Source organism: Salvia hispanica, chromosome 2 (assembly GCF_023119035.1).
Source record: "Salvia hispanica cultivar TCC Black 2014 chromosome 2, UniMelb_Shisp_WGS_1.0, whole genome shotgun sequence".
NCBI lineage: Eukaryota > Viridiplantae > Streptophyta > Magnoliopsida > Lamiales > Lamiaceae > Salvia > Salvia hispanica.
Window position 1 is genome coordinate 13,679,703 of NC_062966.1, and position 13,149 is coordinate 13,692,851.

General features: G+C 36.4%; 2 protein-coding genes across 2 annotated transcripts; both read left to right on the forward strand.

Moving 5' to 3' along the window:
- Window positions 1-2,350: 2,350 nt before the first annotated feature.
- Window positions 2,351-3,571, forward strand: LOC125204315. Its single transcript, XM_048102926.1, has 3 exons — window positions 2,351-2,432; window positions 2,691-3,234; window positions 3,311-3,571. Exons 2-3 carry the CDS (start codon window positions 2,765-2,767, stop codon window positions 3,342-3,344), a joined length of 504 nt encoding a protein of 167 aa, XP_047958883.1. The 5' UTR covers window positions 2,351-2,432; window positions 2,691-2,764; the 3' UTR covers window positions 3,345-3,571.
- Window positions 3,433-4,051, forward strand: LOC125206313. Its single transcript, XM_048105586.1, has 2 exons — window positions 3,433-3,535; window positions 3,678-4,051. The coding sequence occupies exons 1-2, from the start codon at window positions 3,433-3,435 to the stop codon at window positions 4,049-4,051; spliced, it is 477 nt and encodes a 158-aa protein (XP_047961543.1).
- Window positions 4,052-13,149: the final 9,098 nt, after the last annotated feature.

The window sequence follows — 13,149 nt, forward strand, 5'->3', positions numbered from 1 at the left end:
ATTTGATGTTTTTTTGGCTTCTTTTTATTGTTTGTTCTACTTCATAGATACCAGTACTCTGCTTTTGTTTTAAAAATGGACTTGAATAATACTGAAAATGTAGTACTTCTGTTTCATCAAGATTCAGAATCATCACATTACTTTCACAATCTGTACTTAGATAAATCTACATTGTGCGAGGTGAAAATAGTAAAAATTGAGCTACAGCCTACAAATACACAAAATTGAACTGGAGTAACGGGCTTCTTTTATTTATATTGGATTAATAAAAGTTGGGCCTCTTATTTATGCTTGGGCCAATTTAAGAAATTTGATTTGCTAAGCCGAAATCTGCTTTTGAATATTCCTATTGGGCCAAAAATTAATTAATTATTAAGGTCAGATTAAAATAATTGCTGGGACTTCAGTTTTCTTGAATTAATTTAAACTAATAAGTTTGCTTAATTGGATTTAATTAAATTCTTTGATTTATTTAATTAATTTCGAATAATTAAATTTCATGATTTAAATGAAGCAAAAGAGCTACTGTCATGTATAGAACAAAAAGAGATAGGATGCATAGCCTAGCTGCATGTCATCCACTTTTGCTTATGTTTTGAAGCAAAATAGCTTATTACTCTCTCCGTTTCAATCAAAATATTCACTTTTCTTTTTAGTTTATCCCATTTAATATGTTCATTTTCATATTTGTAAATAAATATTCAATTACCTTTTTCACTCTACTTTATCGTATCCAATTAATACCTAAAATTTCATGTCATAAAATTTCATGTCATTGAAAAATGTGGATATCTTGAATAGGACGAGAAGGGTATTACTTTCTCTAATAAATGTGAGCGTAAAGAAATTATATCCCAAACAGGAAATACTATATCAAAGTTGGAAGGTTTAGAGGCGAACTTTTAATGTAGATAAATATGTGATATATTTTTTAGATGGTATTTATTTATGCAAATATTGCTGTCTTGCAATAAAATCATTTGTTTTAAGTAATGATGCATATTTGTTTGAGTTATAATGAAGGTGCTAAGTTTAAAATTATTAATCGAATTCGGGTCCAAATAAGGAGAGAGTTCTTATTCGGAATAGGGTACGTGTGGACAGAGTGTCAACGGGTGAACTGGTTGATCCGGTGACCATGGAAAATAACCACTTTCCCGTCACAAGATCATCAGATATGGCTACTAACAAAATAAATAAATAAATAAAAAACTTAGACTATATTTAGCTCAGAAAGAATTTGAACCATGAAGGGAGTACTGAAGTACGACATTTTTAACATTTTTTTTTGAATCTTTGATATGATAATAAATTTAAGTTAGTGTAGAATTTTTTGTTATTTATGCATGTGAATATAAACAAAAAAGTTTAAAGCATGTCATGAAATCCCCAATCCCTATCGTACACACAAATAATTCATTCATACAAATAATATATATGCGAGGACCATATAATTTGGGGAAAGTTTCCATAGTTACCAATAAGGAATATATTTAGATTTACATTCATTAATTTTGATGTAGGTAATTCTTTTTTTTTTTATATTTATGGTTAAAAACATAAATTTAAAGGTCGCGCCAAAGAGGTCTCGAACCTAAGGGTAAAATTATTAATACCCTCTCAACCGCTTGGCCAACTCACACACTCATTTTTATGTAGGTAATTCTACATGGATCCAATTGTCAAAATATTATTGATTATACATACCAAGTTATATTAACATTTTGCATATAAAAATATAGGTTAAACTTTTATATTAAACTCAAACTCATATTAAATAAATGTCATATCAAACATGATCTTGCTACTACTATTTACATTTAATTCAAACCTACGAATATTATTTATCTTATGTTTTTTTTTACTCATAAAATTTGAAAAAGATTTTAATTTTATTTTAAAGTAAACCTAAAAATAGGATTAGTTTTGGAGTACAACTAATTGTCTACCCCATTTTAGGTTTTAATGTACCATTGGAGATAGTCTAACACTTAATAGTTTTAAGGTGTATTTTCGTTTATTTAACATTAATTAATTTTAATGTTTTTGTTGTAAAACATCAATATTAATTTTGTAGTATAAGAATAATGGTTTCAAATAAAAAGGCATTGCTCAATACCAGAGTCCAGTTGAGACCCAATCCTTAGTTAGGCTCGAACCATAAGGGACAATTTTTTACCCTTGATAATAGAGGAAAATGAAAGTTGTCCACCTTTTTCTCATTGTTTTGTGCCCTTGATCGTTTTTCCCTTTGATCCGTCCTTTTTTACTGTTTGAGGTAGAATTTCATCGCTAAACAATCCTAAAAAATTTATGGGTTTATTTTCCAATTTGTGGCAGTGTGAGAGGCCTATAATTCATCTTACTCATCTACCCTCGACATCTCATTACAACACTCCAAATTTTGCAACCAAGAACTTCATTTTGTGGAGGTAATTCTTATACAATAGAAACGCATGATTTTGATATATTTGAGTAAGAATCTACATTTTTTTCTTTGGAGAGTTCGAAATCGATCAGTTTTGAACGAATCTTGTGTCTCGCTTGTTTCGCCGTTTTTCCTTTGTGTATTTGAATGATTTACTGGTGAAATTATGCTCCTACATTTTAGGTAGATTTTTGTAAGTGAGTTTGACAATCTTGGATCGATTGGATCTGAAATGCAAAATAAACTCTGGCTATTTTTGTAGATTTGTCCTGTTCTTGGATAATGGCACCTCCAGTGTCGACGACGGCCCTTGTAATTCAATTGATGTAGGAGGTTATGCACAACAATCAACTTGATGTTATTGCAATGATTCTCATCTATCTACAACGCAACCGAAGGGGGCTGAACCAAAGATCTTTACGAGCTATTTATAGTCGTCTGCGTAGGATACCAGACCAAGTCAAGCATATTAATCGCTTGGTCCATGTATCCGATGTGGCATGTGTAGAAAACTTGCGCATGAATCGGAACGCTTTCGGAAGGTTATGTCGCATATTCAGACAGAATGGTGATCTAAAAGACAACAAGTTTGTGATGGTTGAGGAACGGGTTGCGTTGTTTCTACCTATCTTGGCACACCACAAGAAGATCAAAGTTGTCAAATTTGATTCCGCACGTTCTGGATACACAGTTTCATACTATGTTCATCGTATCCTACGAGCTGTGATTAGGTTGCAAGCTTCTCTATTAGCTACTCCTGAACCGGTAACAGATGAATCTACTAACAACCGATGGAAGTGTTTCCGGTTTGTTCTTGTACATCTCAAAAAGTTCATTATAATGTAGTTCAATGCTTTTTTGACAAATTTGTTATGGATGTAGGGGTGCCTTGGGCTATAGATGGGACTTATATTAGCTTACAAGTGCCCCAGGCTGATAAGCCTCGGTATCGTTCACGAAAAGGTCAAATTTGCACAAACACCATAGCCGTGTGTGACCGGAAGATGAAGTTCGTATATGTGCTGCCGGGGTGGGAGGGCTCTGCAGGAGATGCTCAGGTCCTCCGCGATGCTGTGAATCACCCCAATGGATTGAAGGTTCCTCGAGGTGGCATGAGAAAACCGTTTATACTTGATTGTTTTGTAGTCTATTACTATTAATTGAGAAATCGATTGTGTAATTGCAAGTAATTACTATCTATGCTATAATGGTTATGCAATCAATGATGATTTCCTAACTCCCTACAAAGGTGTCCGCTATCATCTACAAGAATGGGGGCCCGCTACTGAGGCCCCTCAAAGTCCACGCGAAATTTTCAATATGAGACACACGCGTGCACGAAATGTCATTGAACGTGCATTCGCAGTACTTAAAATGCATTGGGGAATCTCGAGGAATGCGGCCTTTTACCCGGTGAAGGTGCAAGTCCGACTTATTATGGCTTGTTTTCTGCTTCACAACTATGTGCGAGGTGCAATGGAAACCGATCCAATCGAACTGGCAAAGGATGGAGGCCATATTGAGCATGATTTAGAAGCTGAGGCTGTTGAAAATGAGTTTGTTGATACCGTAGAGCCTACAACAGAGTGGAATTACTCATCGAGATGCAAAATAAGTTTATGACAAATTTGTGAACACTTGATCATATGTTTTGTGGTCAGTTTGGTTGCTTTATAAGGTAATTGTAACGAAACTTGCAACTTTCCAGTACACCGGAGCTCCACAATGATGCAGGCCAACGAAGCTGAGTTGAATCTTCACCTTTGCAGTCATGTTGTAGTTGAAGTGGATTTGTTTTAAATTATGGTAATGACACTTGATCTATTTACAGGTTGTAATTTGAATGTATGAACATGGATTATGAATTATGAGCACTCTATGTTACTGCAACTCTATAATGAGCAATTGAGTTTGTGTAATGAGGTTATATTTTCAGTCAAAATATTGTTGATTTAGTGTTAGTTCATAACATGCACCAAAATATTGCTGATTTAGTGTTACTTCATATAGCTAACACGCACCAAAATACACCATTTCTTTTGTACAAAAGTCATATCCCCATACGCACCACTTTACACCTTCGATCCACAAAAGCCTAAAAGAGGACATTAAAAACATAAAAGGGGAGACATGTTGGTTCATATCTAACATAATATCAACAAAGCTTATCATAATATAAACAAAGCGCCATCGGTGACTATTATGCATAATTTGGTCATCTTACTATGGAGCTGTACGTCGGCTTGTTGGGAGAGGGCTACACGAGGCACATGAACTCGCAAAAGGGGAGGCATTCAATACGCGTGGGCAGTCTCTTGAGGGGGACGTGGTAGATTATTTTTCGTTCCAGTCTTGAGTCCGGCTACCATAAGTGGAACCACATGACAGTGGTCCTTCACAGTCGACGATTGACAACCACTCTCACTTTCATCAACGATAAATAGCTTATGTCGGACTTTATGTGTAGCTCCAAAAGCACGAGAGTTTGCCTCATCTTCATCTTCCGACGACGATGCATATTTGATTGGGATCAGGTTTCCACCAGTGGGACTCGCGTCCGAAATAACAATCACTGTGGGAACATCTTCTTCCTTGTCACTCGAGTCGAAAACCACAATCACCGTGGATGCATCATCTTCCTCCTCACTGGAGTCGGAAATAACAATCACTTGCAGAGGTTGATTCATAGCCATGACCGAAAGTTATAGATATATGTAGTAGAAAGATGTTTACTGAAAAACTGAAGAGCCTAATCTTTTTATAATGGTCATCTTTGTGAAAGGTGTAGGTGATTACTTCACACAACTACCCACTCCCAACTCAGTTATTAATGCTTAGCTTTAATTGAAGATGTGATAAACCTGCATAATATCTCCTCACTTCATTCATTATCTCAGAGTGGATTGACATCGAACTACCCCAGCCAACCCAATCTACTATTCTGCAGAGTAGGTGTGCAATGTGCACCATTTTCGGAGTCCACTTTACAGTTTGCTCCCACTATATTTGGGTAAGTTGGCAATTTATTGTAGTTAGGTGATGACCCCTCTCCTCTTTCTCCTACAATCCCACATCAATAAATAGCTCTGCATGTGGTGTAGTACTCACCACACAGTGGTTGCTCCCAATATGAATGACGGTGAATATGCGAGGCTCCCAAGTTTCTTCAAGTGCTTCTCCGAGAGTCTCCACAGCAACGGAATAGCAAGTATCAGCTCTATTATTTCATATATGTTAGATTCTGGTGTCAATACTTGAACATAAACGACTCTATTATTTTTAACCATCTACAACGCTTCCCACCTGAATTTGTTGGTCGACATGGGGTATCCTTACCACATCAATGTGTTCTTATGATGCCCTATAGGAGAGTATGGGGTGTAAGCTTGTTGAGAGTTGCAAATGGCTTATTCTTCAGGGTTGGATGGAGAAACTTCGTTCAGGCTAACGACATCATGAATTTGGACTTGCTGATCTTCACCTGGCTTGGGGGAGGCACGTTCCATGTGAAACGGTTTGATTTTGGTAGTGCTTGCCTACAAGTTATATTCATATTACTCACTCCACTCATGTAGTAGTAGGCAAAGATGCAAAGTTTTTACCCTTCTTTATGTGAAGCTCTTGGAGAGAATCCAAGCGATAAAGACTACTACTCTCCTGATATACAATCATCTGACGATTACTCTCCGTCTGAAACTGAGTCTGATACAGAGGCTGAGGATGAACACGAAGAAGAGCTGATGTTGTCGGCCGAAGGCGAACCAGTGTTGTTAAAAGGGGCGCGCTCGGGGCGCGGGTCGCCAAGGTCGAGGTCGGCTTCGCCCCAACATGGGTGAGCCGAGCGAGATACGTGGGGCGCCGTCGGGGTGCAATAGGGGCGGTTGGGGCGACTGGAGCGGCGGTTGGGGCGACTATTCCGTTTTGTTGTTAAGGAAGAAGAAAACTGTTTTTTTTTCTCCTTTTTATTAGTATTTTAATATGAAGGCAACTTTTTACTTTTCCACTTTTCTATACTAATTAATTTACTATTTCTACCAACCTTTCATCTTTCCCCAAAATACTCAATTATAAAATTCATTAATAACTATCAAAATAAATAATTGACTATAACTCCTTCAATTTTTCTTTTCTACCCAAATGTCAAGGTTGAACTTTAAATATATTTTCATAACAGAGTATATTATGCAAGTACAAGTATTTATATATTAGTGAAAATTCTCTTTAATCAATATTATTGCTAATATATAAATAATAAATAATTTTGCGCCCCGATTCGTGGGTCCCTCGCCCCGGTGCCCCATCGCCCCGCGACCTGAGGTCCAGCTTCATCGCCCCAGGCCGACCCGCGACCCTAACAACACTGTGGCGAACACCCCACTTTCAATGTGGTACTGACAAAAAGAAATATGGATGCTTCGTGAGTATTCCAATTTCACACCATGTTCTATTTGTCGCAAAGGCTTCCCTGGTACTCATCATGAGAATTTTTTTTTAGGAACTGCCACTTAATTTCTGGAATGCTCACATCCCTGCCACATCTATGCAAGCTCCCTGGTAAAATCAGTCGTTGTGTAACACCGTCTCCACGGGAGGAGAAGATACAATCATCTTTTACTGCTTTCTGTTTACGTTTCTGGTTTTTCCGAGTCTTCGCTGTTCGAAGCTCGGTCGTATTTTGTTACATTTCCGTTGGATATTGTTCTACTTTGCTATGGAATCTGTTGCTTTGGTTTCGTTTATGTTATAGTTGCCTCTCATGTTTACTTTTGATGGATATTGGTTATTGATCTGAATTTTGAGTTTAAATTGCATGGAGGTTTGTAGTTGATCAGCTGAATTCGGTTAAATCTGTGAGATCTGAGATGGAATTTTTGTTGGTTTGTTGTGGATGGCTTGGATCCGGAGTGGATGAAGCATCCAGTGTTGAGATCTGTTCACGTCTGCATGGTTGTAGTGTTTAATTTCTGTTTTCCTGTTTACCTCGTCTAGTAATAGTAGATCTGTTTTAGTTTCTGTAGTTGATCGCATTAATCGGTTTAATTTGGTTTACCCTGTTTTGATCTTTGCTTTACTCTGTTTTTCCTTTGCGTTTTGTGATCTAATTTTAAAGAAGATGATGTCGTTATTAGTTAAAACCTTTATGTAGTTAATCTGCAGCTTTTCTGTCGTACCATGTTGTTTTGGGAAATGGTCCCCACATTCTGTTTGTTCCTCTGTCTAGGTTAGTTTTAGGAAGCCGTTTACTAGGTCTAGCAGTCATTTCAACTTGTTGGATTATTGTTATGCATTTTCTGTTATCTCTGCCTAGATCTAGCTGTTAGGAAAGAGCAGTTCATTTCCCGAGTCTAGGAATTAAATCTCAACCCCGAGAAAATTGCGTGGCAGCAGCCAAAAATAGTTTCCAGGTCTTTTAACATGTTTACTTACGCATCCGTCTCTGTGGATTCGATCCCTGCTTCCCTGTACTAATCTTTTAGCATAGCGGGTTGAGGGTTTTGAAAAGGGAAGGAAGTGATTGTGTGCCTAACGACAGGCAACTCGAGGATTCTCTGAGTTCCTAGACCCAGTGTCTAGTGGTCTGGGAAGTTCAAATTTACACAGCTACACGCACGTCACGTTCTTCGTCCTCTTTATGTAATCAAGCCACTCAGTTATTGGCAAGTTTTCTCTATGTTTTTTTATGGATGGACTTGATGATGGTAAAACACTTTGCTTCAATAGCAAACTAGCATTTACTTCATTACTTCCATTCGCATTTATAGATGACAAAATAACCATCAACCTAGTCAACCATACAAACAACCTAGTCATACTGGTTCATACTTATGCATCTTTTTACATTAGCAAAATAGATACTACCTTAGCCAACTATACCAACAGGCAAACCATACCAACTTAGAGCTACGTCCTAGTACTTATATTTGTTAGAATTTGTATACTAGAAATCACCTTTTGAGTGATTGAATACTGTAAAACTCTTATTTTATTTTCCAAGGAATAAAACAGATTATTTTTGTCATAATATTGTTATGTTTTATATTTAATGGATGTTAATTGCATGTTTAAATGTATTAGTTAACTTAACAAAGTCTAAGTCTTTGTTTTAGTGGACCGGTTGTGGGCGACATCCACTTTAAGGTAACACGGACAGTCCTAAACAAAGAAAAAGAATAATTTCACGACCTAGATGGAATTAGACTATCCATCGTGAAAGGTTGCAATGTCAGTCCGCATATTTCTAAGCCTTACTGAAATAAGATGACATTGGTGTGGTAAAACGCTGAACGGATCTAATAGCAAGACTTGTCCTTGGGCTATCTACTGAAGGCGAGGTCTTGATAAATATTTGTTTCTTAATCAATGTAGGTTAGCATTGAGCATACGGTATTGATTATGCATTACTTTGGTTTATCAAATGGTGCGGATTTTTCGTAACCCAATAATCCTAATATATTGGGTAGTGGTGATTAATATCTAGCGGTGCTAGGATTGCTATTATATTGAATCGTGCGCAAGGTGAGTCTCGTTTGATAATCTCCTCAAGAGGAGCGTGAAACAAGGTTTTAATATTCGGAACCTAGCTAGTTGGAGTTTGATTACTCTATGAATAATAAATAAGCGTTTCATGCTAAGTCCACTCTTGGAATTAATAAGAAGTTAATTAATTAAGTCCTTAGCAGACATTAAGTAATTAATGGACATTTTTATCTTAAGTGCGAGAAATGAAAGTTAAAACGAAACCCGGATTACTTATAATTTCGGATTTGGATGGGGAGAGTTCAATATTACTCCTGTAGTGGCTACTCGTAATATTCCAATTAAAGCTTATATTAAATTGTGGGTTCAATTTAATTAGTAAAAAGTAAATTGGATGAGCTCATATCCAAAACCTTCCATAGATCCATGTCTGGGCCCAAAAGGAACTTAATATAAATAGACATAAAACACAATTATTTTAGCACAAAATTTCGTCCCCTTCTACTAAGAGGAGTTCGAAATTCTCTCCAAATTGGAAAGGGATTTCTTCTGTCTTTTTTATTTAAGTCCTAGTATTCCGGTGAGATCAGCCCACACTGATATTGGAGTACAGTCAGGGAACCAGAGAGAAGATCCGTGGTCTAGTATTCAAAGCGTCACGTGGAGAAGTCGCTAGCCATCATCAATTCTTTGGAGAATTAATTAGGTATTATTTCTGCTCCGTAGAAAAGCATGTTTTAGGTTTCAATATTCTTAAAGCATGATTAATTCAAGTTATGAACATGATACATGTGAGAATTATGCGAATAGATTTTGTCTAAATAATCAGCTAAATAGATCTGACTATTATGTGATTTATTTGCTCGATTAATAATTATTAAATTATGATAATACGACGCACGTTTCTGCTGCCAGTTCCTTCAATATTTACATAGCAAAAAGCAGAGTGATCCTAATAACCAATGGCAACAGTAGCTACACTGCCATCCACCCCACACACAAATTCCCCATCACTTAGCAGAATACTTCTTCAATGCGGGAAAGACAGACTCATGCCTGGCCACCTCGGGTAGACTCATGAAGAAGTCCATGCGCTCAACTTTTTCCAAAATGAAGTTAGAAGCATCAAAGACTTCGGCAAGGTTGATTCCATTCACCTTAGCAACAAGCTCGAAAACATCTTTACGTGCCTTTGTGAGGTCGAATTCATACCCAATTCTGGACCCGAGATATTCAAGGTGAGTGTTAGTGGCTTCATGCATTTTTCCAATCACATCCACAAGTCCCTCCAATCCAGAATCGCACGTTTTGCGCTTCTTGCTTGAGGTTTCAGTAGTTGGTGTCTCACGCGCACGAGAGAATCCACTATCACTCGTCATAGGAGGTGTCTCATGCGCACGAGAGAATCCACTCTCACTCATCACAGTAGGGGAGTCCCTGTGAAGCCCTGCATCACCTCCAAGGAAGTCGTGGAGACCAAAGTCGAAATCAAGCCCAGGTCCAATAGTTGCCACATGCTCAATCGGTTTGAGATCGTTATAAGCATCAAGCATCTCTTCAGCTCCATCTTTATTCGCCCTGTCCTTACCGAAGATGATCTTCTAGTCCTCGTAATATGGCCATGACTTATTACGTAGCGAACGAACACCCCCATCTCTGTATTAATGATGCTAGTTACAAAAGAGCACCTGCGAAAGTCTTGATAGTATATAGTTCAAAAGAAATGTATGGAGTCAACAAGTACCTTAACAATTTCGCTCCATTGATTGTCGCTTACGTCGATCTTATAGTCACCGTTAACATTGAATCCAACACACTTCGATCTAGTATCTTTGACAGAGCATAGAAGCTATTCTTCCAGGTGTAAATTCTCGATTGGATGTGAGGGTTCGCTTTCAAATCAGTCCCCGAAAACTCTCGGTGCATTGCCTCTTCCGCTTTCATTTGATACCCAGATCTGAAGTCGTTATCGGACTTCCAGCCAGTAGCTACCAACTCTTTCATTACTCCCAGCAAGAAGATTTCCTCTTTGTCGCTCCACACACGATGCGTCCTATCTGCATCCAGTTACATCTATTATAGATAAGTACTCATTCATATGTAAAATTAAAACCAAATTCGTCATATGTCATGCACAACAACCTTTGCTTCCAGAAGGAGCTTACTGACTGTCATTGGTACGCATGGAGGCTGACATCTACATGAATAAAACACAAAAATTTAGTTCACAAACTCAGAACAAACTCAGAAACTGATCGACGATTCGCGGAGATGAATTACCTGCGTTAATCGCATCCGATGAAGCTTGACTTGTTTTCGTGGGAGTTCTAGGGCTTATGGCGGGAGGAGATGCGTCGTCGTATATATAGACTGAGAGATATTAGCAGGAAATCTAGCTGATTCAGCTTCCATGAGCATATGGTATTTTCTCGGCATATTAGTCAGTTACATGGAAGCCAACTGGAGTCAAGCCGTATAAAGCAATGGACTGGAAAAAGAACAATTTTGTCCAAGTTACAAAATATAAGTTTATTGGATCACTAAACAGCCTTGCCAATGCAAATAGTCCAGGCCCATATCCTAACCAACTTATTCCCATCAGGCCTAAAAAACTGGCCCTAAATAAATGCCCCAATATGTGAGGCCATTCAATTACTGACAGATAACGATCTCATTATCTTGTTTAGTACAAGCTCAGATAGAGCAATTATAATTCTTAGATCATCTCCAATCATACATCAAATTTCATTTTTAGTTGTAGAAAGTTTTTTCAATTATATAGCAAATTCAAATTCATTCTTGTATTTTTTTTGGGTATAACATCAAATATGGGTGTACTGTAAAAATTTTGTGAGACGTATGCTCAAAAATGGTAAAAAAAAATTATATTTAATATAAATAATTGAAATAAAAATTATTTTTTGGTGTGACGAAATGGTTTAACTCATTTTTTGGTTTAATGGTTTTGTATTATACTAAAATGGGGAGTAACTTGGTTGATGATTGATATTGTTGGTGGCTTGGTGCCATGGGATATAATAAATTTTAAATGAATAAGTTATTCGTGAATTATTTAGATTTTTGGTTTTATAGATCTCGTTTGAGTTCAGTTCAGTTGAAAGTTGTCAGCTAAATAAATCAAGTCGAGTTTGACTATATTTGGTGGTTAGATCAAAGAAAACTCGTTAAATAATTTAGTTTTGATAAAATTAGACTGTATTGAGTCGGTAGTTGTCATATTGAGAAACTACTATTTAAGACTTATGAGCATCCACAATATATGACGAACGTCCCAATAATCTAGCACGAAACTACTACTCCATTAAACAAGGCAAATGATCACATGTTGTCTTTTTTTAGCCACCGAAAATTGGTTTTGCCGAAGTAGTAAAAAAATTCGTAGTTTATGAATAGCAATTGCCACATCATAACCATATATAGCAACTGCTTTAGCAGTTAAATAAAATTAATTAACAAATTACACTAATAACAATATGTGAGAAAATCACAAAGAAAAATCTTTAAAAATGATTGGTGCTTTGTAGTAGGTAGAATGATTTCAATTTTTTGTATATGCAATAATGATTTCAATGTTAACTTAGAAGACAACTTTATTTGAAACAAACTTTTTGATATATTGTTACGTAAAGATTGACGTGATAAGTTGAAATATAACAGTGATCTCATTCAGTCACCTTTAGATAAAATTTAGTTGAGCTTTAATAGTGATCTCGAGACACACGTAAAAATAAAGGATAAATCTAGTTGTAATAGACATCTCCAACTATTACACTAAATTTAAATTCATTTTCAAGTATATGTCGTACTAAAAAGTAGTTATACTCCAATCGTTTACATCAAATTCAAAATTTACACTATTTTTAAGTTTTTATCTCACAAATATTTTGCAGTAATACCATATTTAGTGTTGTTTCAAAAAAAAACATTAAAAATATATTTGAGTTTGGTGTATGATTAGAAAAGATTTTCACACCAAAACTCATTTTTAGAGTATGGTTTCAGAACTTCCACCTCAACTCTATCAAACATTCAATTATAGCACTCGGATTTATATTCGATGGGCATCAATAAATGTGACATCTCACATCTCTCCATAAAAAAGTTAGAAATGTATAGTCTAGAAACAAAGAGTGTGATTAATTTGGACGACCTTTTAGAAGTACAATATTGAACAATTTTGAGTAGTTATATATCTAGATTATATAATATATTCTTCACTAATA